The 27,298-nt window shown below is 39.7% G+C and overlaps 2 protein-coding genes across 2 annotated transcripts; one reads left to right on the top strand and one right to left on the bottom strand.

The window, feature by feature from the left end:
• Positions 1 to 7,338: 7,338 nt before the first annotated feature.
• Positions 7,339 to 26,941, top strand: pwp1 (PWP1 homolog, endonuclein). The gene is made up of 15 exons (XM_088923339.1): positions 7,339 to 7,548; positions 7,785 to 7,843; positions 8,446 to 8,624; positions 10,997 to 11,082; positions 11,416 to 11,512; positions 11,895 to 12,005; positions 14,503 to 14,633; positions 14,980 to 15,050; positions 15,375 to 15,471; positions 23,778 to 23,839; positions 24,483 to 24,594; positions 24,767 to 24,857; positions 25,442 to 25,563; positions 25,794 to 25,899; positions 26,220 to 26,941. Exons 1-15 carry the CDS (start codon positions 7,483 to 7,485, stop codon positions 26,309 to 26,311), a joined length of 1,482 nt encoding a protein of 493 aa, XP_088779465.1. The 5' UTR covers positions 7,339 to 7,482; the 3' UTR covers positions 26,312 to 26,941.
• Positions 16,036 to 17,180, bottom strand: c1qtnf13 (C1q and TNF related 13). Its single transcript, XM_088924062.1, has one exon. The coding sequence runs from the start codon at positions 17,152 to 17,154 to the stop codon at positions 16,036 to 16,038; it is 1,119 nt and encodes a 372-aa protein (XP_088780188.1). The 5' UTR covers positions 17,155 to 17,180.
• Positions 26,942 to 27,298: the final 357 nt, after the last annotated feature.

Raw genomic sequence — 27,298 nt, 5'->3', positions numbered from 1 at the left:
ATTAGCGGACAGTTTGGAGCTTTAAACAGATGGTATATTTTCCCCACCTACACTGTAGTTCTTGTGCTGGGAGAGCAAAATCAATTTAAACATAAATTCCAGGCTGGGTTAAAAAAATAAGAGGTCAGGTTGCTCTGTGTAAACAAGTGCCATCTGTTACAGACATCAATGATGCGGCTCTTGAAAATTTCCAAAATCCCACTCTTTCAATGTGCACACGTTTGGTTTTAGAAAGATAATAACGACAACGACAACGATGATTATGAGGAGGACGATGGAGGTTGATAATTGATATCGATAATACTAACAACAGTAATAATAAAATCACTGAGAATAAAAATGTCTGAACATCTATGCACATCTACACAATAGCCTGCTCTCAGAAATCCATTCCAAAAACAACTCTTAGGATAGCAGTACAAATCACGAACATGCCTCAGACTTCTTCTTTTTGGCTTCGCATACTTTTTACAAATACCAACTGCGTCCACGGGTGCGTTTACATTTTTAACTTAACACGACTGCAACAAAAACTGGTACCTATGATTGCGAAGGGTACCTACATCTCTAATGTTTCTATTGTTTTTTTTTTCTCATTTGAAAACTGTCTTCTGCTGAAGTGTAGCATTCTTATTCATCAGGAGAGAAAGGTTACTCACGTTCGAGTGCCGGAATCTCAAGCGTCAATGGACTCTTGTACAGTGCAGTACAGGCAGATGAAGCAAGGGGTTTTCTTTAAGTTCTGTCTTCAAGAGCGGATCTGTCGAGTCCCGAAGACATGTGAGGTAATAGCAGTGACTTGAGGGCTGCTTTCAAAGACGGCTTTCTTCAACTGCAGTTCATTCACCTGCCGCTAAAGGCATTTGTATTTGTATTGTATGCGTTTAATACTTCTTTAGACTTTTACTCCTGAGGAATTGTCTTTTTCTGTCAACTTCATTTACAAAAAACAGTATTAAATTATCCATATTAGGTGCATGTGTGTATCTTACAAACCATCTGTGTTAAAAACGAACTCCACTAGAGTTACAAATGTAGCTGGATGAAATTGCAGACCAGTTTTTGTTTGTTTTGATATAAACGTGCAGGATTCTAAGATTCGTCATCGATGAAAGCGGACGGTAGTGATAAAGAGTTGTATTAAAACGTTTGTAATGCAGGCGTCCTTTCTGAATAAGCATTTGTAAAATTTGTTTATGATGACAGAATTTGAAAACAATCAGTTGGGAGCAGTATATTGGCTGACACCTGGTGGTAATTTTTATACTGTTCGCAGAACAAACCCAATGATGGATATTCGGAATTGTTAAAGAACCCTGAAAAAAATAGCGGTATTGCAGAGATCAAATGAGACCTAAAGGCGTCTTAATTCGTACAGTAGTATCTTCTCTATTCACATGCAGGTTTCGATTTCACTTCTCTCCACTTCTTTTTTCTTCTCTTTTCAGCACGGAATAAACCTGTTACTTGTTCCTTAATTCCTACGGGACAATTATCGGTTTGAAAACGGGCAAAATAACTTTTTAAATCTTGAACATAACTAAACCACTTATATAATATTCTAAGTTTTAGAAAATAGAAAGAAAATAGATGCACAATGAATTTTATACAAAGGATTAGAAAAATATTGATTAGGTGAGCCAAATAATTTGAAATCACTTCTAGACCTAGTTCTCATTTTGTAATCTGGCTGCTACGTGCAAGTTCTCCTGTCAAAGTACAAGCAACATAAACGGTACTATTAGCTATCATCAGTGGGGAGGAGAACAGAGTGATGAAGCCCATTCCTAGATGGGGATTATTAGGAGGCCATGATTGGTAAAGGCCAGGAGGAAATTTGGCCAGGGTGCTGGGGTAACCAGCACAGAGAGTCAGTACCTAGGATTTACATCTCATCAGAAGGATGACACATTTTTTTACAGTCTAGGCATTAGGACCCACACAGACTGCAGGGTGAGCTCTCCCTTCTGGCCCCACTAAAACATCTTCCAGCAGCAACCTGAGGTTTCCTAGGAAGTCTCCCATCGAAATACTGACCAGGCTCACACCCGCTGAGCTCAAGTGAGCTGCCAGTTGTGATCTATAGGGTGATATAGCTGCTGGCAGTTAGAAAGTGGATGGATTAACTTAATTAATTTTCAAATGTTCAAAAATATTGTATTGTCAGGCCACACACTTAATTAAATAGCAATATCCATTTAGGAAAGGTTTTATGCTCTGTTTAAAAGTTGATTTACTTCTTTTTCTGGGCAACTTTAAAATCACAGAGAGTCAGGGGCTTATGGGCCAGAAGGTAACTCTAGTTATTCAACTCACTCATATCAATCTGTGTTTAAAAACAGTGGTTCTAAGCACTCTGAACCAAAGCAAACTAGGATGAAATGATTAAACTGATGACATAATATACAGTCTTAGGAGACAGCTGCTACCTCCTATTCCTTCAGTGTCTCCACAGTGATTAGAATGCACAGGAAAAGAATGTTAACAAATCAGCCCCATTAAGTTTATACACACAATGGTGCTGTGCATTCTGGGAAAAAAAGCCTATCCAGTGGTCAGAAATTAGCTGACTTAAGACTCACAAATCTTCAAGAAAAGCTGTTCTGACCATAAATTACATGTATTGTCTAAGTCTGAAGACGTTGGGAAAAGCATGCCTAAGCTGTATTGTTAAATGAAATTGATTCTGGCTGTTAAAGAAATTTAGCAATCATGAAAAATTTAACATTTTTGTACATTTACCATGTATATAATATTAAAAGTGAAATAAATTCACACATTTTACGGTATCACTAGCCCAGTATTGCTAACCCTGTTCTTTATCCAATAACTGGATATTGAGCTTTAAATATTAATTTTCGTGTGAGCTACTGACAAATACCAAGCTCATGTCAGATCCACAAAGTCAGAACCCTTAAATTATTATTAAAAAAATCACAATTTCATCCTGGCGTCATTCATGATCCAAATTCTGGTACCTGATTGATTTAGTCACTGTTCATGCCAGGAATCACAAAGATGTCCAGACCACCAGAGCACTGACGATTGGAGACTCATCTGTTCTGCTATGTCTACCAGACTGTCTCCAAAACATCGCCTAGAGAATAAACTGGATGGGAAGAATTAGCATCAACACACTGGATCCAACCAAAGAAGAATGTTTTCAAGAACAAAACAGAACACTCTTAAAACCTATGAAGATCTCCATACAAACACCACCAAAGCCAACAAAGAGATCTGATCTTTACACCAAGACTGATTTGAAAATGACCAGGAAATCAACGAGTATAATGAATGCAGAGTTTTCTATTGCATGGGAGAGTGACCCAAACTTCTTGCAGAAAGAGACGGTCAAACACCAAACAAAGGCGGTGATTATATGGAGATCTGGTGACATGAAGAAAAGTTAGTGGACAAATAGGTGCAAGAAATTCATTGTCTTACAGACATACCATATATGATATCTGTGGTTTCTTTACTGACGAAGGACTACTACCATGCTGTAATCGAGAGCATTATCAGATATGGTATTACAGTGTGATTTGGTCATCTATCAGTTCATTTAAAATAGCAAATTACCCGCCTCATCCAGACAGCTTTGAAGGTCATGGGAGTGAAACAGCACCCCTCCCTGCAGACAATCTTTGAAAAATCCATAATCAAACAGGCAGGAAAAATTATATCAGATCCTTCCCACATTTCCCTCAATTGTGAATATCAACTTCTTCCTTCAAATGTTTCAGGGTTCCCAAATGTAAGTCAAACAGATACAAACATTCCTCTGTTCCGCTATCCATTAGAGCTGTCAACGCAAATGTCAAGGATAAACACAATTTTGACTCTTACAACCCACTTGAATGCAATATGTTTGTGATGTGTTATAAATGTTACATGTTGTTATGTGTTATGCATGTGCAATAGAGTGATGTGCAATGTTTTTCTTATTTTTTGTAATAGAATAATGTGCAGTGGTTTTTTTTCTTTTTTTTTGGTTTGCATTCTATTTAAATGTACAGGAGTGCTGTGTGTCCATAAAAAAATTCCCTCAGGGGACAATAAAAATCTTATCTTATCTTTATAGCCTAAGTATCCAAGCATATGAAAGGAATGGGGAGACCTGATCAAAGAAATTATTGGATTAAATGTTATACCATTTCAATAGAATGTCAGAATGCTACAGTTTTGTACTTCTTTGATGTTCTTAGCAAAAAATTGTACAATTCACAACTACAATGGAGAATCTCTGTGATTATTAATTTCCATTTCTACTCCTGAAACACTATACACTAAGAGAGAGAAGAGTTTCCATCAAATTCTGTAGACTGAGTATCAGGTTGAAACAAACATAGTTGATTAATTGTTTCAGAATATCTGTAGTGTTAAATCATAAACTTCACCAATCATGTCTTTATCAGATATCATGGCACTGAAAACATGCTGTTATGTAAACAAATCTTCATTTGTTTTCTGTATTTATCTACTTTCATTACCTATCATTTATTTTATCTGTAGCTTTTGTGTGGATGATCACACCTGTGATCCTTATCTTTCACTCTCAGCTGTTAACTGAAATGGATACATAAAAATAGGCCAATTGTGATATTATTGTGCTACTTGGAAAAAAACCCATTTAAACTACATGTTAGGTGTGTGCTGTGAAAATGTAATATTGTTACAAATAATTTAAGAGTACTGACTGTACCCAGCTCTGTATTTTTTATTTAAAAGGTTATTGTGCACATGACATATAGTAGGAATGCAAAAGTGTGTTGCAATACTCTTTCTTTTTACTGCATTGTGTATTTTAAGAGGTAAGATCTAAGCTTATAAAAGGAAATAACAGAGAGCATGACTTGTTTACAACCAAATGATCTAGTTGCTGGCTGCGGGCTCATTTCTGTATTGCATTTACTAACACTCCAATACAGACAGTCCTCACACAGAAGAGACACAGGTCTCCAGACTGCTCTGTTTCCTGACAATCCCACTTAACGTCACATCATTAAAACAGGTTTGCTCCACCAGGACTTGAAAACAGACAGTAAAGACATGGGAGCTCAAGAGAGCAGCTCCCAGGACACCACCACTACAGATGCTGAAGTTCACACACCAGTGATAACACTTTCAATCAGTGTCAATGCCACCAAAAGCAGAAAAAAGGGAAGTGGAGGCTGTTAGAGACTCTATTCCCGGAAAAACCACAAGTGAGCTATGCACCCAGGGACCCAGGGACAACAACAGTAGACAGGCTCCTACCAAAGGTGGGTAAAACCCCACTTGTTGGTCGTGTTAGGACAAATCAGGACCTTCAGAACAAAAAACCCGATGAAACCAGAATCCTGATTAGGTATCCTGTCTGCACCATGCAAAGGGGACCAATAGGAAGAGCTAATCAAATACGACACAAGATATGGACATGGTGTGCTGAAGAAGGTTTCAGCTGTCTTGGGCACTGGAAAATCTTCTATGGCAAAGACTATCAATACAGACGCAATAGATTAGCCACAGCAGCTTAACCTAGATCTGGGATCTCAAATTCAGTTCTGGGAAGGCCTAGTGTCATCTGTCTTTGTTCTACCCATTTTCACCATTGCATATCTGGTCAAATGATTTAATTAACTGCATGACTGTAATACCTCTAACCGGACTCTGAGGAGATAAATCAGTATCGACCTTTAATGATCTGTAAATGAACTATGAAGTGTCTCAGAAATACACATTTAAAGTGCTTGGACAATGAAAGGGAAAAACGTGATTATCTAAAATTAATATTTTACTCTGGTATATAACAAGGAAGAAATTAATAATGAAGAAAACATTCTAAATATATAAATAACATTAGACAGTTAGAGATGCTATTCAAGGGCCATTAACCCAGATCCAATACTCACTCAGGACAGGAGTAATATGCTTTGAAAGGAAAACTTTAGGTCTAACATAATAATAATAATAACCACTGGTTTAAATGTTGTTAAACTATGTGTGATTTTTTTATTTTGACAAGACTGAATTTCTGCTGATTGGCTTTCCTTCTCAACTCCAACTGCATTTTGAGAAATGCAGTTGTGGAAATAGTACAATTACTCGGGACAGGTATACAGGTGTTAAAAAGGATTTTTTTATGTTTATCAACCTGCCAGCCAATGAGGAATCCAATGAAACAAATTTCTCCCAATCCAATACAGAAAAGAAGAAAAAAAGTAAAGAAATGAAAAAAAGAAAATGAAAGTATGTTTTTGTCTTTTCTGATAATACTAATTCCTTACACTTATATAGTGCTTTTGTGGACACCCCACTCAAAGCGCTTTACAGGTAATGGGGATCCCCTCCACCACCACCAGTGTGCAGCCCCACCTGGATGATGCGACGGCAGCCGTAGTGCGCCAGAACGCTCACCACACACCAGCTCTCAGTGGGGAAGGAGAACAGAGTGATCAAGCCAATTCATAGATGGGGATTATTAGGAGGCCATGACTGGTAAAGATCAATCAGACATTTGGCCAGGATGCTGGGGTAACATCCCTGCTCTTTTCGAGAAAAGCCCTGGGATTTTTAATGACCACAGAGAGTCAGGACCTCGGTTTTACATCTCATCTGAAGGATGGCGCCTTTTTACAGTATAGTGTCCCCGTTACTATAATGGACCATTAGGACCCACACAGACCACAGGGTGAGCGCCCCCTGCTGGCCCCACTAACACCTCTTCCAGCAGCAACCTTCATTTTTCCCAAGAGGTCTCCCATCCACGTACTGACCTGGTTTAGTGGGCTGCCAGTTGTGAGCTGCAGGGTGGCAATTCTAAGGACTTAAATTTAAATAACAGAATTAGACAAACCTCAGGTATAGCTAGCCCCAGTAATTTATGGAACAATGCTGGCCAGAATTATTCTATTTGCTTTCATTGTAGAAGCAATATGAACTACCTGTCCTATTTTATTGACTACGTTAAGACGTCTGTCGCAATCAGGAGTCTATTGTATGTAATGTACCAGTTTATGCACATCAGCGTCTCCATATTTTAGTTTTACATTGCTGTACCTCGTTAGAATTTTTGAACCCGCTATTTCAGAGATGACTTGCAGCTCAATGTTGAATTTTGATATCGATTTGATTAATTATCGTGGCGCATAATGTAATCAAACCCAAACGATTATATTGCAGCAATCACAGAATACGTATTGTTTCTAATTGCAGTATGTTTCATGGTAACCTCTCCTAATTGGAATTTGCGTCATTTTGTCGTATGAAACGACGAAGATTAAAGAATTGTCTAGCGTGATCAACACAGGCAGTGCGTTAGGCAGCAAATATCGTCATCGAGTCGAGTCGAGTCGAGTCGCTGCCGAAACGGACCCAAACAAGATTCGCACACGTGAGCGATTCAGGCTGTGTGGTGTGTTTTAATATAGGGTCTCTATTGATCTAAATAGGGTCCCAAGGTTAATAATAACAGTATAAACAGACTATTGTTTTTCACAAACAATGAGTTGCCAGATCACTTGTGTTGGATGGGTGAAGCGAGGAGTTGCCAAAGAAACTCCAGATAAAGTAAGTACTGTACTTAAATATAATTTAAGGGGAAAAAATACGAATTTAGCAATTACAGATATATTAGTATTAACTGCTCTTGTTATTAATTAATATCATTATATAGATATATTGCATAAGTGCCAAAATATAAAAGTTTAATAATGTTAGTGTTGAAGGCTGGTTCACTTTTTATGTGTTAACAGGGAAAAAAACAAATATTTGCAGTTTTATCTAGGTGTTCTTATTATTTTCAGGTGGAGTTGAGCAAAGAGGAGCTGCAACGTCTTGTCAGCGAAGCGAAAGAGGAGCTAGGGTAAATTTATTTTACCTGTTGAGCAGTTAATGGAGGGGTTAAAACGAGGAGGTGTGGAATAGTGGCGACTAGGCAGAACTTAGTAAGATCTTGATAGGAATGAAGTGATTAAAATGTATCGGAATCCCTGAAAGCATTTTATAACTGTACAACACGGTGCTATAACTAAAATGTTGTATTAAACTTTGAAATTCATTCCGAAGTTCTGTGGCTGGAAAGGAAAACATTGACAGGATGACAACACCTAATTTAAACCAGTGAAGAGAATAAAGCAAAGAACTGCAACAGGATGCCTACAGTATTACTACAGTGAAAGTTTTTCTCTGAAATTTTACCCGGTGCCTGAAGGAGTGAATTTTCAAGACAGTTTATCTGCGATGTAAAAAAATGGGTGGTGCTTTGTGTATGAGAGAGTTGATGCAAGTGGATGTTCAAAACGTCTTCTATGTACCCGAGGCTTGTCAGAGAGGTATCACGACAATCGGGGAAGCAATGAATAGCTTTGCTTCTCTGGGAGGGGAAGGAGTCAAAGGAGAAGCAGGCTTTGGAAAAAGGTGCTGTGATGAGCTCTGCGTGTCCAGTGACCTGTCAGTTGTTTTCAGGGAGGTAACAGAGGAAGGCGAGGAAGATGTTGATGAGGGGATGGGCAGTGGACAGGAGATGAGTGATGAGACCCAAGCCTCACAAGACGCAGAGGAGCAAGATGAAAACGAGAGCGACAGAGGGGAGGTGGATGAGCTGGCTGAATATGGGCTGGATAAGTATGACGAGGAAGACACAGGTGGGCTTAATATTCGAAAGTGCTCTTCTAGTTGACTTTTCTCATCCTCAGTTGTGGCAGTGCTGTGTAAAACTCATTTGACAAAAAAAAATCCTGCTTGGATTTAGATCAAAACGAAACAAATGAGAGGGGAATATTTAGCCATCTGTCTCATTTGTTTGTTTGTTTTTCAGTAGTTAATACATGGATTTTATTCAGTTTTCTTGAAAGAAGCTAAAGTATCAGCTTCAACAACACAGCAGGAAGCGTGTTCCATGTTCCTACAACGCAGTGTGCAAAATCCACTCTTTTCTTAATTTATATTGGTAATCTGGATTCTGGTATACTTAGTAAATGAATCACATTTACCAAAATATTAGCATTAACAGACATTTCAGTATAAAGTATTGTATATAACATTCAAAACTGGACAAACACCTGACCGATGAGGTGTCATTATTTTATATTGCTTATATCTTCTAGACATCATGGTGAAACATTGATAAAGAGAGATGTTACAGTATATCATCATAGGGATAGAATTCCAATCATGTAATGTTATATTAGGATTACAGTTGTGTGCAAAGGTTTAAACACTCCTGGTCTAATTGTATTAAGTGAATAGAAGAAGACAACTTGTACATGGTACAAAGTTAAACCCAACATATTTCTGCAAATTGTGATGCATAATTAGTATTTTCAGTTTTGTAGATGTGTAATTCACAATTCATTTGTAATGTTGTATACAGTTTTGCTCACCTTGTTGAAAAATTGTTGCTCTGCAAGCAGTCCAGAGAAGAGTGCTTAGATGCATTCTAGGGCTTCAAAGAATGAGCCTGGACGAACTGAACCTTTTTAATCTTACACAAGGAAGACCACTAGGTGACCTTATACAAGTATTTACAATTTTCAAAGGCCTTGATAAAGTTCAGGCAGTGGACTTAAGAATCTCTGAAACACCAGAGGACACAAGTGGAAACTATGTGGAAATGGATTTAAAATCGAGAACAGGAGGATCTTCTTTACGGAAAGGGTTGCTGCAGGTTGTCCCACCAAGTTATTAAAGCTGATTTTTTTTTGGCTTCTCTCAAGAAAGCGTTGGATTTAACCTTGTCCTTAGTGTAAAGAAGGGCTTCCTGCACTCAGTTGTATGAGCACTTCCCCATAGTTTCCAAGTGTGGCATCTGATTTTTGATTTTGCTGTTGATTCTAAAGCAGATCTATACTTAAATTTAGGGGTGCACGATGTATCCGAGGCCGATATTTTATTCTCCGATAACTAGGAAAATGTATCATTATTGTTCCAATACAGCCGATAATTACAACCGATAATGCAGTGCCCTATTTTTGTGTGCACAACTAGTGCACACACTGACACACTTGACTGGGTACAGTACAGTTGCTGGAGAGTGAAAATGTCGGCGGTGTGGAGCATTTTCACCATTTCAGCAGAAGACAACAGAATTGCAATCTGCAACAAATGTTCAGCCGAAGTACAGCGAGGAGGAAACAAAGTAAAGAGTTTCAATACCACTGATCTAATTAGGCATTTGAAAACTCGTCATTCCAATGATTTATTTAAAGAATATGAGGCAGCTAGCGTTAGCAAGAGAACAAGAACAGTAGCAAGTGCAGCGGTGCCTATCCAACAGGCATGTGTAAATTGCAGGATATTTGCCAAGGACAGTCCGAAGGCTAATGCAATCAAGACATGGAGTTTATGGCACTTGATGATCAGCCCTTTCCGATTGTGGAGGATCGAGGATTCCGTCAACGAATTGAGCGTTTGGAACCCTGTTATACTCTCCCAAGCCGCCACTGCTCTTCTGATGTTGCCTTGCCAGCTCTGTATGATGTTGTTGCGACACACGTACACAACCTGATCAAAGCTAATGTCAGAGACATTAGCTTCACAACAGACATATGGACTTCCAATGAGCATGCCAAGCTTTACAGAGTTTTAGCTTTCTTACCCTCATTACACATCAACAGGGGATTATAGTGTGAACTTGTTTTAAAATGCAAAAAAGTAAAATTATCGGTATCTGTATCGGCCACAACAAGCTGTTAATTATCGGTTATCGTTGTGGGCCCAGAAATTCCATATCGGTGCATCCCTATTGAATTTAGATTTTAAAGCCAATGCAGTTAGGTGGAGAGCTTCTTAAATATTTGCTTTCTACAATTTAATGAATGACCTTCAGTTGTTTTGAAACATTGATGCTGGGATTAAATTGGTAAAATACCTTTGTGAGTATTCCACAAAGTTAATGATCTGTCTATCACAGTACATGTTGACATTGCACTTTTCACATAAGCCTAACTCTTGAAAAGAATAGAAATAAGTTATGTTTATATTGGGAGTAATTTTTATGCTTTATACCTGTGTTTAGCTGCAGCGAACTTGGGTGACAGCCTGGCAGGACTCACAGTCTTTTGCACTAATGAAGAAGATCCTTACATCACTATTAAAGATACTGTGAGTATAATCGCAGTGCTTTGCACTGTTTCTGCATCACTATTTTTATTTCACTTCATAATTCTAATGAATCTGTCCAGTGACATGTCACTGATGTATGTTGAACGTTTACCTGTTTTTTTCTGAAAGCATACTTACCACGACATTATGAAATACATCGTTCTAGAAGTGTTGCCTTTTGTCTTATTTTGCTCTAGAAACCCAACCAAGGTTTTGTTTTGTTTCATTACTAATGGTTTAAATTAATATTTATATAAAGCTCTTCATTGAATGTATATATTTTGTATATGAAGAAGTACTTGCAGCTACCCCTGTTTAAACTTTATTCTCTAGGATCATTACGAGCGGGAAGATTTTCAGATCAGACCTAATGACAACCTTATTGTTGCTGGCAGAGCAGAGAAGGATTGTTGTAACCTAGAAGTACATGGTGCGTATTACCATCTAAAACTCTATAATGGTTTAGCAAATCTCCATAATTGCTGTAGAATATTAATGACATCAATGCTATTGCTGAAGTCATTAAATCTGCAAGCTCAAACTGCATCTTAAAACCTCTTGTACCACTGAAAGCAAAAATTACTTTCTATGTTTATGCCAAAGGTGCTTTTAAAACAATTTTTCATGCACTCACAGTTATCAATTGCTTGTTGGTTTTTGTGCTTCTAAAGGTTCTTAATTTTTTATGATAGTAAAAGAAAAAGGTTGTTTTTTTTTTCTTGCATGTCTCAAGTGTTCCGCAGGAAACTCCTCATTTGAGTGGACGATTCCAGAATTGGAAATGACACCGTTTCTTTTCTCTGTGCCTTCAGTTTACAACTGTGAAGAGGGCTCCTTTTATGTGCACCATGACATCCTCCTGCCTGCCTATCCTTTGTGTGTAGAGTGGCTGAACTTTGACCCCAGCCCTGAAGAAAGAGCAGGTAAAACCATAAATTTAATACTACTGGTGTGGTTATAGGGGCAGACATGGGTTTTGGACTGGTAACTGGAAGGTTGTTTGTTAAAATTAAGGGTGAGATACATTTTTTTTGTTTTCATGAGCAAGGTACTTGAATTATTCCAATAAAATACCCAACTACATAAACAAGTGTAGATATATATAATTTTGGATAAAAGCCTCGTCTAAATTTCCTATGGTTTACACTCCTTACTAATTTATCTCAACTCTTGTTTATTGTTACCGGCAAAAACAAGAAAAAATTACTATGTAAATTAATGACATGTACATTTGGGAAATAAAAACAAATTAAGATCTACTGTAGAAAAGTACATTTTAAGACGGGTGTGAAAGTGCTATCTGATTTGCGAGATAAGCTTGGAGAATGCTAGATTAATTTGCTACATAATGTTGTTTCTCCTTGAAAAAATCTTTATTTTTATGTAACTCTTTTCATGACACACTATCTCAAGATGCTGTACAATAGTCAAAAGATACAGGTATGTACACATTCAAACATTAAACAGAATTTGAAAGTGCTGACTGACCTGAAAGATCTCAAAATCACTCCACTGCTCTGGAGCAACAGGACAGAAATCGCTTGGATTGTAGCCTTGTATTAGAAATGGAAAGATGTCAGTTCCCAAAGATCCACAAAATCCCAGAACTCTTTAGTGCCTTAAAAGTGAACAGCAGTATGTTGAATCCTATTCTGAAATTTGTAAAGACTTCCTGCAAAAAAACTAAAACAGCAGATTTGGACTCATGCAATTTAGCTTTGGTTAAAATCCAAACAGCAGAGTTATGAACATCCTGGAGCTGGTTAAAATGTTTATACTAGTGAGCATTGTGCACTGCAATTGCCAAGCAAAGGACAAAATATGCTTTAGCTTTTCTTCATTGGATTGGGAGAAATTGGTTTCATTGGATTCAGGTTGATTAGCATAAAATCCTCAGAACATGTCCCAAGTAATTGTACTGATTCCTCAACCATCAATAGTCAAACTGCAGTTGCCAGTTTAAGAGTTGAGAAGGAAAGCCAATCAGTAGAACTTCGGTCTTGTCAAAATAAACAAAAAATCACATATTTTAACAACATTTAAACCAGTGGTTCCCAACCCTTGTCCTGTTGGTTTTATGTTTTGTTCAGCTCCAAATATTCACTGATAATTAATGTCCGCAATTGTATCTTCTTACTTGGTCAGGCTTTTAGTTAATTTGTGTCTGCATTGTACTCGGTTTCAAGAAGATATTATTCAAGCATATTATTTCCAACAGCTTCAGCTTACAGAACTTTACCCTGTTCCTTCAGATGATAAATGCACGATTAACAGACACTTCCTGAATGAGGGGGGTTCTGAAGCTCAGAAATACGGTTAGACACAGGGTTAATATATTTCACCAATCCAATTTAAAAATGTGCTCCAAGTAGAAACACCTGTGATTAAGATTTCGGCAGGTGCAAAATCCAGAAGGGGCAGTGGTCCCCAGAAAGCACTGATCTCAGCAGGGTAATGAGGCAGAGAGGGATTAATACATTTCAGGTTTCATGCAAACCATAAATGTGACCACCTTAAAACATTCTGCGATACTAGAAGGAAAGAGACCATGAGCTAAGCATTTGCAGGGCACCAGATGTGACCAACTTCGTCAAGGAGGAACACTGTACAGTTAGAACAGATTTATATTGAAGAAGCTTTTATGTTCATCTCTTGCATAAAGTGAACTGCTTTATAACTTGAAAGTCTCAGAATTTTTTTGTGTGTATAAAACGAAAGCAAAAAAGTGTGTAGTAAGTATCATTGGCAAATGTATGAAACAGTAATGAAACTGTACCTTTTGAAAAATTTGGTTGGACATCAGGATTACCAGAAGTTGCAAAACTGTATACAGTAATCTTTCAGTTTAACGGCTTTTGTCTTAATGAACTTCAGATTTAATGGACAAAATCTGCTAAACAAGAATTGTGAGTGTTAAACCAGAAATACCACATTTTCTCCACAGTAATGATAAAATGCAATATTAATAAAAACAAAGTTAAATATGGGTTAAATTCAACAGGTTTGTAATTCAGGTGCCCTATAGAGTAAGGTCAGCTGCTTAAGATGGGTTGGTGTTTTGTTTGCTTGAGTTAATTTTATACTGTATATTTATGACTCATGAAATAAAAAGCTTGTATATTTACGATAAAAGGAACAATTTTCATGGACTGTGTTTATTGCAATTGTTAAAAAAATCAATATTTACATGTATATACTGTCTAACAATATAAAGCACAAGTATATTTTTCTCTTATCATAGTGTGTTTTTGGGATGGAAAAAATATCATTTGTGATTGAACAAACATTGGGTAATAACAGACGCCCCTTCCCCCATTAAACTGAGGGTTTACTGTAATGTTTTTTTGTGTGTGTTTTAACCTTGAGTGAATCAATTCACTGTTTTCATAAACTGTTTTCTTTGATTTAACCCCTTTGTAGGCAACTTTGCTGCTGTTGGCAACATGACTCCTGTGATAGATGTGTGGGACCTGGATGTGGTGGATTGCTTAGAGCCGGTCTTCTCACTTGGGAGCAAGAAGTTAGCCAAGAAGAAAAAGAAAAACAAAAAGGTCTTTTATTGTTTGCTCTCCGTGCCACTTATACATAGTATGGCAAAAACGTTTTTATGTAAATCTCCGTTAAACAACCATCAGCAATCTCTTTGCTGTGGTCTGTGCTTATTTGGATGGGATTTATCATTGAGGAATTGGCTATTTACTGACCTAGTTCAAGTAGGTAACCGCATCAGCATGCATAGGCTGCGAAGGAACAGGAAAGGGACACAGGGTTTCAGCTGTGGAGCCTTCTTCGGGTGTTCTGACCTAGTCCAGCAGTAAAACTGCTCCTTCCCCTCTGGTCTTAAAGCTCAAGAAAATGAATTCTCTCAGTACATTATCGGAAGTGTTGATGTTTCAGAGTGCAGCAGCAGAGGCACTGGAGGGTCATTCCGATGCGGTGCTGGACCTCTCGTGGAACAAGCTAGTCCGGTAAGTTCACTCTACAAACTTAAAACTTCACATTTGAAAGTGTGCTGTTCCGACGGTGCGCGTCTTCCGTAAAGGCGAGTTCGGTCCGTGTTATTCAGTTACAGTCAATAAATGCAGTAATTTATAGCTCCGAGAAAGAGGTAGGTGTTGTGGCACATTGATGGGTGAGGGAATGTCCGAGCTGCGAACACCTTGGAGTATCCTCTGGCCAAAATTGTTACCCGGCTCCTCTTGCTGTGTGAGCCCTGCTGTGGAAGACCTCCTGTGGCAGTGGCAGTGTTTGTGGTCGGTAAGGTATTTTTTTTGTTCCCCTCTTTCTTTTAGAAATGTGTTAGCCAGTGCCTCTGCAGATAACACTGTGGTACTGTGGGACCTGACACAGGGCAAACCAGCCTCCACGCTGACGCGCCACACAGACAAGGTAAGGGCACTGGCTTCATTCGTTCACTGCTTTTAACATCCTTCACATCTGTTTACAGAAAGTGTTCTTCAGCTACACGTTGTATTTTTAAAGAATGTCGTTTTCATGAGTAAAAAAAATAGAGGGTACAGTTAGGGTGATGTTGTAAGTGGAATAACATGGGGATCTGTATGAGGACCTCTGCTCTTTTCAAATTATTCTAATTATATATGGTTATAATCATCCAGATTATGGAATAGTTTTTCAAGTTTGCAGATGTTGCCAAAATTAGGAGGATTTGCAAACGCTGTAGAAGCGTCGAATTAAATTAAAAAGATTCTAGATAAAATTCACAACCAGGCAAACACCTGACAATGAGATAATGTTTGATAAATATTCGTTAGCATTAACAATTTCAGTGAGAATATAGTGTCGGCGTAGAGTTTTTTCGATCTTTAATATGTACACACTGTACATGCTTAAACAAAGAGGGGGCAGGTGAATAAAGTGGACATACATGTGCTAAGAGTTGAATACGAAGAGAAAACTCCTGCGCGGTACTCCGATTGCACAATGCAGAAGATGCTAAAAGCGAGTTCTAGCCAGATGCTTCTGAGCGCGGCGTGGGGCAGACTCGGGGTAGATCAGGAATCCCGTGAAAGTGATGTACCGGCCCTGGTTGCTGTAGACAGCGAATCGCTCGTGTGGCTGGCTGTACAGCCAGACGGTCTCGCCCTCGCGAAGGTAGAGCATGAGGCTCTGGCTCTGCATCGCCCGGTGCTTGGAGTCGTCTTCGTCGAAGACCATGGCCTGGACGTCGCCCGCGTTCTTCACCAGCTTCACCGAGACGCACCTCGAGGGGTGCTTGCCCACGGTGAAGGAGAAGTAGTAGGCTCCGGGAAAGCGGCAGGTGAAGCGCCCCGAGGATTTGTCGAAGTGGCCCCCGATGTTGACGTACTCCACGTCGAAGCCGAGCGCCTGCTTCTCCGCCCTGCTGGTGGCCTCTCCCAGGAGGGAGTGCGTCCTGGCCACAGAAAAGGCAGAGCGGGGCTCCTCCTCCTCCTCCTCCTCCTCCGCCATCGCCGCCCACGGCTCCGACAGCAGGGCGTGCTTGGACTCGTGAGCCCACAAGGGAGGGCACCCCGAGTGGGGCTGCCCTGGGGGCTGGGCGGCTACGTGCTTGTTCAGGTAGCCAGGGGGGAGATCGGGGTACACCAGGTAGCCAGAGAACGTGGTGTACGGCCCCTTGTTGCTGTACAAGGCGTACTTGGCGTCACCGTGCAGAAGGAGCCAGACGGTGTCCATGGGCTGCAGGCTGAGCATGACGCTCTGGCTCTGCACCTTTCTCCTCCTGTGCCGGTGCTCGTCGTACACGATGGCCTGCACCTCCTGGCCGTTTTTCACCAGCATGACCGACAACCTCTTCCGGGGATGTTTCCCCACGGTAAAGGCGAAGTAGTACACCCCGGGCACCCGGCAGCGGAACCGCCCCGTGTCAGGGTTGAAGTCGTCCCCGACGTTGACGAACAGCTTGTCGAAGGTGACCACTTTCTGGGGGCCGCCCACCATGCCCTCGGTTCTGGCGGCAGAGAAAGCCGACTGGTAGGGCCGCCCTGGGTGGGGATGGAGAGGTGAGGAGAGGGCCGCATGAACCAGGAGACAGGTCAGAGAGGCCACGTGCCACACAGTGCTCCGTAAAGCCATTTCACCTGGGAAGTGCAAGGACAAAAGTGATTGGGACAAAAGACACTGTCATCCCTACGAGATTAAAAAGAAACGTAGTGTGTTGACCACTGTGGGAAATTGTTTAGGAACATGATGTCCCATGAGTGGAACATTGAGTGACATTGCCAGAACATTAACAGAGATTTCTTGCTTTGTAAGAAAACTAATGACCCCCCATTGCCCAGTATTAAAATTTAATTTCAGTATTAAAAGGTTTATATGTTAATGAACTGATTTCTGAAAGGAGATCATTAAATTGGTCGGTGAATCGCTTATTTTTAGCCATTTCTTTTCTTCCTGAAGACTACCTGAAGATTAGCATCCCCCTCAAAATGTTCAACTAACATTATATCTCTTTCATTGTTTAAAATCAACTAAACCTTTTGGGTCCTGTAAAGTAGCTTTGTAGGCTTCCAAGCCAACCATGTACTTTGAAGCCATGACAAACTGTAATCTAATTTTCATTTCTCAGCATTAGAAAAAAAGAGAAAAGATGGCAGTCCCTTTTCACATTTCTTGCATTTCTTGAAAAGAATTGGGTATTCAGTATGTGACTGAGCTTTAAAGGAAAGTATATTGAGTTGTACAGGTGCAAATTGGATCAAATCAGGCCGGTTTTCATATCATGCTTGGTTTTAATATTGGTTGATCTCAAGGAGAATATGGTGTTGGATCCACTTCCATCGTTAAGCTTAAATAATTACTTGCAACTTCTTATGGGCTTAGAAGATCTTGTAGCTGGTTTGTGAACTCGGTTAGTGGTGTCTTTTTTCTGTATCGGACCAGTGTAACCCATATAGTAGCAAAGAAATCTGGCTTTAGTGCTGTCGGAACTAATCCTGGTCTTCAAAACCAATGGCTTAGTGGAAGCAACAGTTGTTTTGATTTGGCTGGTATTGTCTGGTCTTTCAGTGCACTGAGAGAATGCAGTAGATTAAACACTGGTTGGTCTGTTCCTGTGTCCTAGAACAATAGCATGTTTTAAAGAGCGGGATTCATCTCAGACCTTCTCTTTCAGCATAGACCTCTAGCCAGTGTAGATGAAAGATCACATGTAGGGGTGAGTGGACATTCACTTGGATACTGTGCCCTGCTGCATAACTATTATGCTTCCTGACATGTTCATGTCCTACACTGGCAACACTGTTGACGTCTAAATGCATTTTCCCAGCATGGATAATGAGAAAATGGATAAATCCATCACCCTTTTTATTGTGCTTGAGGACTGGCTTATTTTGAATTCTCTGTATTAGTAGTAGTGATAATGAGAATCATTGGGTATCTTGTTGTGCCCACAATGGCAGCATCATTTCTCAGTAATAAATTTGTCAGAACCTTCTAGTAATAGTAGTATTTCTTGAGAAATATCTTTGTGGGGTATTCAGGTCGCCTTTACATGAGATTACTGTTTGTCTTGGCTTCAAAGCCCATGGTTACTTAGAAGCCCTCTAAATTGCTTTGCAGGACCCCGTATGTTTCTTGATTTAAAACACAAAATAGATAAAATCTTTATGGAATGTTTTGTTAGAAGGAAAAAAAATGCAGTTTTTCTATCAGTTAATACTACTGAGGGAAAACAGTTTTTCAGACAGAAAAACAATGCTAAAGAATAACTTGAACTCCATAGCTCAAACAGTTTTACTTTAAAATCATTTTGACAAAATATACAGTGATGAGGCGATACTAAAGACCATATTTTTTATGGCACCAGTCAACACCGTCATACCAAGCAGTTCAGTAGGAGGACCTCTGTGAGTTAGGAATCTCAGACTGATCGAGATTATCACCCACTCGCTGTAAAGATTCATGCAGTTTCTGTAATAGTGGTGCTAACTCTGATGTTCTGGGCTCTTGCGGTCTGGTCTGCCTTAATTCAAATGATGAAGAAATCTCTCCTTTTTCCAAACCAGTAAGGTGACACTGGAAAACCGTGCTGTAGGTCCTTTAAGACCTTATGACCCCAAGCTTCCCTCCTTGTCTGTGTGTCTCATGGAGGGCAAGGAGTATGCGAAAAGACAAATTCCTAATACAAGAAATTGTATATGGCCAATAAAGGGATCTTATGGCATTCTTGTGAGAGCTGGGCTGTGAGCCTCAGGTAACTATATGCTGTGTTTGCAGAATCTGTCCCTCTAAGTCTCTCTTAATGCTGTCAGTGTCGCTTTTCACTTCTCCACCTGATCTGCTCTGTAGTGGAGCTGCTTGTACAGAAGGGCAGCCACATGCCTCCAAGGTGAGGGCTGCGCTTCAGTGGTGAATGAAGTGGATTCCCTCCTATATGCGAGGCATTCTGGGATCCCCTGGCATTAAAAATGCTATTCCAGTGCAATCTTTTTTTTTTCTGAGCACGTCATTAATTATCATTGCAGTCTGATCCTACGATAAGAGCAACTTTTTGAGTTTTGACCCCGAAGGGTCATGCTTCCTTCTGCAAGGACTTCAGCCAGGGGTAGTCCCCAAACGTGGAGAAATGGGGGATGATAGTTGCCCTTCATACCTTCCCCTGTTGTTTTTAGAGTTGGAGTGTCTCAGCTTTATGAGACGTTGTTCATCCTTGCCCTGAATGCTGAGTTGCTAGCTGGCTGCAATGCCAAATAAAATCACCTTTTAACCTTATCAGATAGCAATACCTCCGCATGTCCTTTTCAGGTGCTGCATACTTCAGGCAAGTGATGCAAGAATATATAAAGTCTACAGTCTGGCGTTTGTCCATATTCTGCTATAGTTTTCTTTTTTACCTGTATTTTCATGGTACTGTGTTTTACAGCTCACAATTCCGTGTTGTTTACACCTCTGGGTATTCAAGCACTGTGCTTTTTGTTTCTATAAGAAAACATCTTAATAGGTGGGGTGTCCTGTCGATGTTAGTTGAGTATTAGAATTGCAGTTTCTGAATTTTGAATTCGGATAAAAGTAATTAAACCCTCATACTGTAATGATTTGGACTTCCAGTATTGGGCTTAAAGAAGGTATAATGTCTAAATCCAATGTGTCCCTGCACATCTGTGTTTGCAGAATCTGTCCCTCTAAGTCTCTCTTAATGCTGTCAGTGTCGCTTTTCACTTCTCCACCTGATCTGCTCTGTAGTGGAGCTGCTTGTACAGAAGGGCAGCCACATGCCTCCAAGGTGAGGGCTGCGCTTCAGTGGTGAATGAAGTGGATTCCCTCCTATATGCGAGGCATTCTGGGATCCCCTGGCATTAAAAATGCTATTCCAGTGCAATCTTTTTTTTTTCTGAGCACGTCATTAATTATCATTGCAGTCTGATCCTACGATAAGAGCAACTTTTTGAGTTTTGACCCCGAAGGGTCATGCTTCCTTCTGCAAGGACTTCAGCCAGGGGTAGTCCCCAAACGTGGAGAAATGGGGGATGATAGTTGCCCTTCATACCTTCCCCTGTTGTTTTTAGAGTTGGAGTGTCTCAGCTTTATGAGACGTTGTTCATCCTTGCCCTGAATGCTGAGTTGCTAGCTGGCTGCAATGCCAAATAAAATCACCTTTTAACCTTATCAGATAGCAATACCTCCGCATGTCCTTTTCAGGTGCTGCATACTTCAGGCAAGTGATGCAAGAATATATAAAGTCTACAGTCTGGCGTTTGTCCATATTCTGCTATAGTTTTCTTTTTTACCTGTATTTTCATGGTACTGTGTTTTACAGCTCACAATTCCGTGTTGTTTACACCTCTGGGTATTCAAGCACTGTGCTTTTTGTTTCTATAAGAAAACATCTTAATAGGTGGGGTGTCCTGTCGATGTTAGTTGAGTATTAGAATTGCAGTTTCTGAATTTTGAATTCGGATAAAAGTAATTAAACCCTCATACTGTAATGATTTGGACTTCCAGTATTGGGCTTAAAGAAGGTATAATGTCTAAATCCAATGTGTCCCTGCACATCTGTATTATCAGGACTGTCTACCATTAAGACAAGTGATAATGACAGAGGTGTTGGCTTTGATGTTTTAGGTAAGTTCTAGAGCTCTGCATTCCCACTCTGGTCTTCACTCATTAAAGTCATGAAGTCCTTCCATTAGGCACTTAGCTAAATTAGAACATCTTATGCTCTCATTTTGACACACTTTAATGGGCCTCTTGTGACCTGGAACTGTAATACACTTTTCATTACAATTCAGATCTTTACTTGTCGAAACAGAATATACTGTAGTATTCTTCTTTAATGAAAGAGTAGTCTGCCTAGCCTTGTCATTTCCTCCAAGTTCCCGTTACTGTGTCCCTTACTGTACTGTGAGCGTACATGGGGTGTGTTTAGCTAAAAATCTGTCAATGACCATCGGTAGCAGCAAGTCTGTTTTTTATTCTTATTAGTCTTTTCAGTATTCCTAATTTAGGTTTATGAGCTATGAGCCCAAAATGTATTATGTTATTAAATCTGTGTAGTCATTTGTTTGCTGAGCCATTGTACATGCAATCAGAAAGACATCAATAGCTCAAAATCATAATTAATCGCCTCAAAATGCAGTCAGAGAGCGCCTCTGGGAAAAGAGAGAACGGTTTAGAATTTTTCTTTCATTCTGCATTGCAACCGTAACTTATGTTATTATTTTTCTTTAAAGTAAAAAAGCATTGTCAATCAGCTAAACACGTGTGACTTCTGTAACTCTGCTTCGACAGAAGCAACATATAGACTGATTAGGCTGCCCTGGGGTCCTTTTCTACTTGCAGCTCCATCTGTAAAGTCCCTACCCGTGGAGAGAGAGCTGCTGCTGGACCAGGGGCAGGGGTGCGAAGCCCTGACTAGTGCCCGACTGCTAGTGTGGCAGAATCAACTCTATACTCGTCCGCATTCATTTTCCCATGGTCTTGGGGGACTGGAAAAAGGCACCTTCGTACATTCAATTTTAAAATTCTCTCTCCTTTCTACTTCCAAATGTACAATGAATTTCTTCATGTTCAAAAAAAACTTCATGCTCTTTATAACGAGCCATATTTGCTCATGTTCTCAGCTCTCTTTAGCAGTTGGAAATTATTGATCGAGATGATAGGAGAGGTAGCGTAGCCACTTATTGCCTATTAATGCTCAGATGTGTATCCTAACCCACAGTGAGTATGAAACAGTTTTTTAGAAAATGAATTGATCTGCTTGATTCCTACCTGCCGTCTTGTAGCAGAGCGCTAGTGTCCCTCCAGCCAGCTGGGCTCCTAGCTCAGATCAGAGTGAGAGCCCTCTTCTGCCGGGAAGCCAAGTGTCAGGCTTCATTAGCTTTGGCTGATACAACTGGGAGCTCCTGAGAGCCCACAAGCTGGGGGAGGAGCTGTGAAATTATACCTTCTGTATGCCCCTGTTCCTTTAACCCTTCAGACCCTCCCCACCCATTATCACTTGATACAGTGACTGGCAGGCCAGGCAGGTGGTTTGCTGTCTACTCTGTTTGCTGAAAACTAGTTATTTATACATGTTCATTTGTCTGCAAATCTTACATATTATAATTGATGTTTATTTAGTACATATCTTTGAGGTCCCTCAATAAAAAAAGCTTTTATATCCATAAGACATTTCATTGCCAGCAACTACTGCTGCATGCTGTACTGTTGTGCATTTGATAAACTTTGATAGATTGATTTTTAGTAGTCTATGACCAAAATTACCCAAAAATAATTAATGGGTAATTTTACGGACAGCCAGCAGTATTGGACTCTTCTTTCCTCCTCCTCCTCCTCCTCCTCCTGTTAGGCTGATGAAGAGAGGGTACACTAGACTGTAACACAATACAGTGTATTTTTACAGTATAAACAGCACAGTGCAGCAATATATTAAGTTATGGATGTATATATCCAGAAATTACATATAGTGTGTGTGTGTGTATATATATATACACTTTTTAAATAATCAAACTGAGTTTTGGGGCTGAAAATACATCATTTGTGGTTTAACAGACATTTGGCAGTAAGAGACACCCCTTCCCACATATTAGTCCATTAAACTGAGGTGATGGAGGGTTTAGTGGAGGCGTTTGCCCAATTCTGAATTTGATCTAAATGTGGTGGAATTTCCTCTGGAGATTCTTTGCTGTTTACTACTCCTCCTGTTTGGAACCATCTGCAAACTTCAGTAGTTACCTACCTATGCCAGTCTAGATTATTAATATAAATCAAAAAGATCAGTGGTCCTAATACTGTTCCTAGTGAGCAATTACCCCTTATCCGTACTATATAAAAAAAATCCTTATCTGTTTTCTGTCCATTAACCATTCATTTTCCAAGTAAACACACTACCTTGAATGGCTATCAAAAAATTGCAATTGTGGAATATACTTGAATGCTAAAAAGCTATTTACTTCTTTCTTTTAGTTTTTGGCTTTGAGTGCATGGCGTACATTGTATATGTAACAAGTATTAATTGCCACTTCAAAGTGGCATATTGTCAAGCTTTAAAGCTGCAAAATGTGAAAACTGTGCAAGGGTGTCAATGTTTTTGGAAGACACCATATCCTGTTCCATTTTGCTTCTCTTGAACCGTCTCATTCCCGAGAGCATTTCTAAAATTGTAAAACTTTTGTTTTATGGAAACTTTCCATTAACTATAGTTATCTCCAAACAATTCTATTAATAAGGTAACATTTAGGAAATATCCTTTTTTTTAGGTTCAGACGCTGAAGTTCCATCCCTTTGAAGCTCAGACCCTGATTTCTGGATCGTTTGATAAGTGAGTGGCATAACTTTTAAACTTGAATGCAAAACGGAGGGGATTAAAGCACTCTGCATCACAGCTCAGCCTTCTGGCACACCAATAAGTTTTGTTTCATATTCCCTCTAAGCTGCATATGTGCTTTAACTTCGGTGGTTTTGCGCACAGAACATTAAAGGCGACACAGCAAGGTAGGATGTGATAGTGAAACCCCAGATCGTGCTGGCAAATCGAGATGTGCAGTTCTCGAACGGTTCATTCTTGAACAGATCATTTTTGTGGATTGATTTACTAAGTCACAGTGAAATAAGTCGAGCATCGAAATGATTTGAAAATTCAATCTCTTTTCAAAACTCAGAGGCCAAACTCGTTTTGAATGTGATGCAGCAAAGTATGAAGCAATCAGAAATTGTGAAACTCAAACACAAACAAATATCCCTCATATTAATAGGGAAATGTAACTGGAATTAATTTTTAAAAATTAGAAGAGAACATTGGTTTAACATTTGTTGAGTAAGACCTATATGGTTTGTTCTAAAGATGGATAGAACATGCCAAAACTGGCTGGCCTTTGATTTCTGAAGTTTACAAGCTTTGAGTTCCTTTGTCCATTTTAGCATAACTTTGGACAGGAAAATTCACGTTGGTGTTTTCCTTCCAGATCCGCAGTCCTGTATGATTGTAGAAGTCCACAAGAGAACCACAGAACCTGGAGATTCAGCGGCCAGGTGGAGAGAGTGGTGTGGAACCATTTCTCTCCATGCAATTTTTTGGTAAGCTTCCCAAACATTTAACAGCTTCAACTTCCTGAAAACTCAAAGTCTAGCGACTAGAAAGTATATTGCCAGATCTTAGATTGAACACACTCGGAATTAATGTAATTCCATTCCTTTCTTGTCTCATTTTATTTGGTGTTCATGTTTTGAAACTTGTTTTGTCTTGCAGACCAGCACAGAAGATGGCTTTGTTTACTGTTTAGATGCACGGTCAGATAAGCCTGTCTTTACACTCAGAGCTCACGATGGAGAGGTGTCGGGTATGAAACTGGTTTAGTTCATTAGTATTACAGAAATGTATGTACTCGCAAAGTGAGCTTTTAAATGCTCCAGTGATCAACAGTTACCAGATTTGGTTTTTACATTTATTACCTACAGGATTCACTATAGTGAGAATCTACTATCTACTTTTTCTTATAATTGTGTTTAATATATTTCTCTTTATATAAAACTTTTTTTTCTGCAAATGGCCAACCCACTATCAAGTGGCTCAGATGGGACCCGAAAATGCATTTTTTAGTGGACTACTTTGGATCTTAATTCTTTGCATTTAAAGAACAAGTATGTACTGTATATAGTTTTATTTAATTAACACAATACTTGCTGGCTTTAAATTGTATGGAAAGCAAGTAATTGATCTTTCCAAAACACATAGAATACACCTATGTGTCTTTACTCTGCATTATGCTGTTTTCTGGTCTCCTTCATGTTTTAATTAAAATTCAGATGACAACGCCCAGCAAACTCTTTATACCATATATTTGCTTTAAAAAATGTTAGTACATTGTAGTCTGCCCTGATGTCACAGGACAGAGCCCGACTTTCTTGCCTTGTTCTTTCCCAGGCTTGGACCTGAGCAGTCAGATAAAGGGGTGCCTTGTGACATGCTCTTCAGACAAGCACGTGAAGATCTGGGATATCCTGGGAAGCAAGCCGACTCTTGTCCACTCCAGAGATATGAAAATGGTGAATAGAATTGATCAGGAAAACTAAGCTTAAGGTTCTTTCCCTCCCTCCAGTCCACATGTAACCACTCTTCCACCCTGAGGGCTCTTTCATCTTTCCCGTTTAATGCTGTAATACTGTATCTATAGTATCTGCAAGGAAAAATATTAAATGGCGTCTTAAACTACTTTTAAGAAAATTAAAGCAAGAATGATTTTTAAACCCAGATCCTTACTTTGTGTCTTTACCAGGGAGTGCTATTCTGTGCGTCCTGCTGTCCAGACCTTCCGTTTGTTTATGCCTTTGGTGGACAGAAAGAAGGACTGCGCATCTGGGACATCAGTGACGTCGCTGCAGGTACCGAGCTGTGGTTTCCGCTTACTTATACAAGATCACTTTATTAACCCTATACAATTTTTTGCATTAGGAATTTTTCTTTTCTCATACCCCAGCTTGCTCTCCATGAGACACACAGACAGGGAGAGAGAAGCTTGGGGTCAGAGCGCAGGGTCAGCCGTTTATACAACACCCCTGGTGCAGCTGGGGTGAAGGGCCTTGCTCAGGGGCCCAACAGAGTAGGATTCCTCTACATGTGGAAATGTCTTACATTTTTCAGCCTTCATAGGGATTGCTGTAGGTTGTCTGTGGGCTTACACAGCTCTTTGTTTTCTTTGCAGTGAATGCAGCCTTTGGAAACCGTCAGAGGCTGGTCGTGGACACCACATCAGAGGCTGCAGATAGCAGTAGCACGACTGCGATGGAGCCCTAGTTCTGCCCCCTCCGCTGGAGCCGAACACTGCACTTTGACTTGCTGATCCGATTAGCGAGGGAGAATTTGGACCACAAAAAATCAGAAACCTAAGGCCTGTCCTCTTACTGCACAGGGAGAACAGTGTGTCATGGGGAAACAACATTGAAAACCAGCTGGTGTGAAGACTTTTAGTATCAAGATGACCCCTTGTTAAAACAGCCAAATCGCAGTGTTTCTTTTATTACTGATAAAATAGCCTCTGTCTCAGCTGTGCCACCTTCCTGAAATGCTTCCTGTTTTAACAGTTGTAATCTAAATGGTGAGTTTTGCGAGAAGATTTAGGAGATTAGTTTATTGGAATTTGTGTCCTGGGCACCTGTTGTTAGTACATTCAAGACGACAGATACTCTGCTGTACTTTTTTGAAGTGTGAAAACATGACCCATAGTCAATGTGTTCTCTTATACAAAAGAAGCATTCATTCAAAGCTGTCTGCCTTTTGTTTTCCAGTTACTTTTTTTTTTTAGCAGGTCAGAGAGTTCACCATGTTCCCTGATGTTTACATGCATTTGTTATAAGAATACATTGAAGGACCCATTTACTGTACATTAGTTGTGTAAGCAGCACTAGTAAATCCATGACAAATTCCTCTCTGATTTTTGTCTTATTTAACCTCATGGTACCTGGGGCTCAAAGAGGCTTACTTTTATGTCAAGAGTATCTCATTAAATTAATTCTTATGACTAGAGCAAACGTATAGTTGGTTTGAATCTTAAACACACATTGGGAACACGGTACCTAAGAGAAAACCACCACTGTAAAACTGGAGTTCAATTATGTAATTGGAAGAATGAAGTTTTTCAACTACAATAAACTATGAGAAGTCCAGGATAGCGTCAGAAATGTCACTTTATTTCCATTAAGCACCATCTCTAATGAAAAAAATGCTGTGGGGAAAAGTCTCATTCAAAGCTCTAATTGTAAAAAGAGGAGGGGGGAACTTTTC

The sequence above is a fragment of the Atractosteus spatula genome, chromosome 8 (genome assembly GCF_055471065.1).
Source record: "Atractosteus spatula isolate fAtrSpa1 chromosome 8, fAtrSpa1.hap1, whole genome shotgun sequence".
Lineage (NCBI taxonomy): Eukaryota > Metazoa > Chordata > Actinopteri > Semionotiformes > Lepisosteidae > Atractosteus > Atractosteus spatula.
This window is presented reverse-complemented; position numbering and strand designations above follow the sequence as displayed.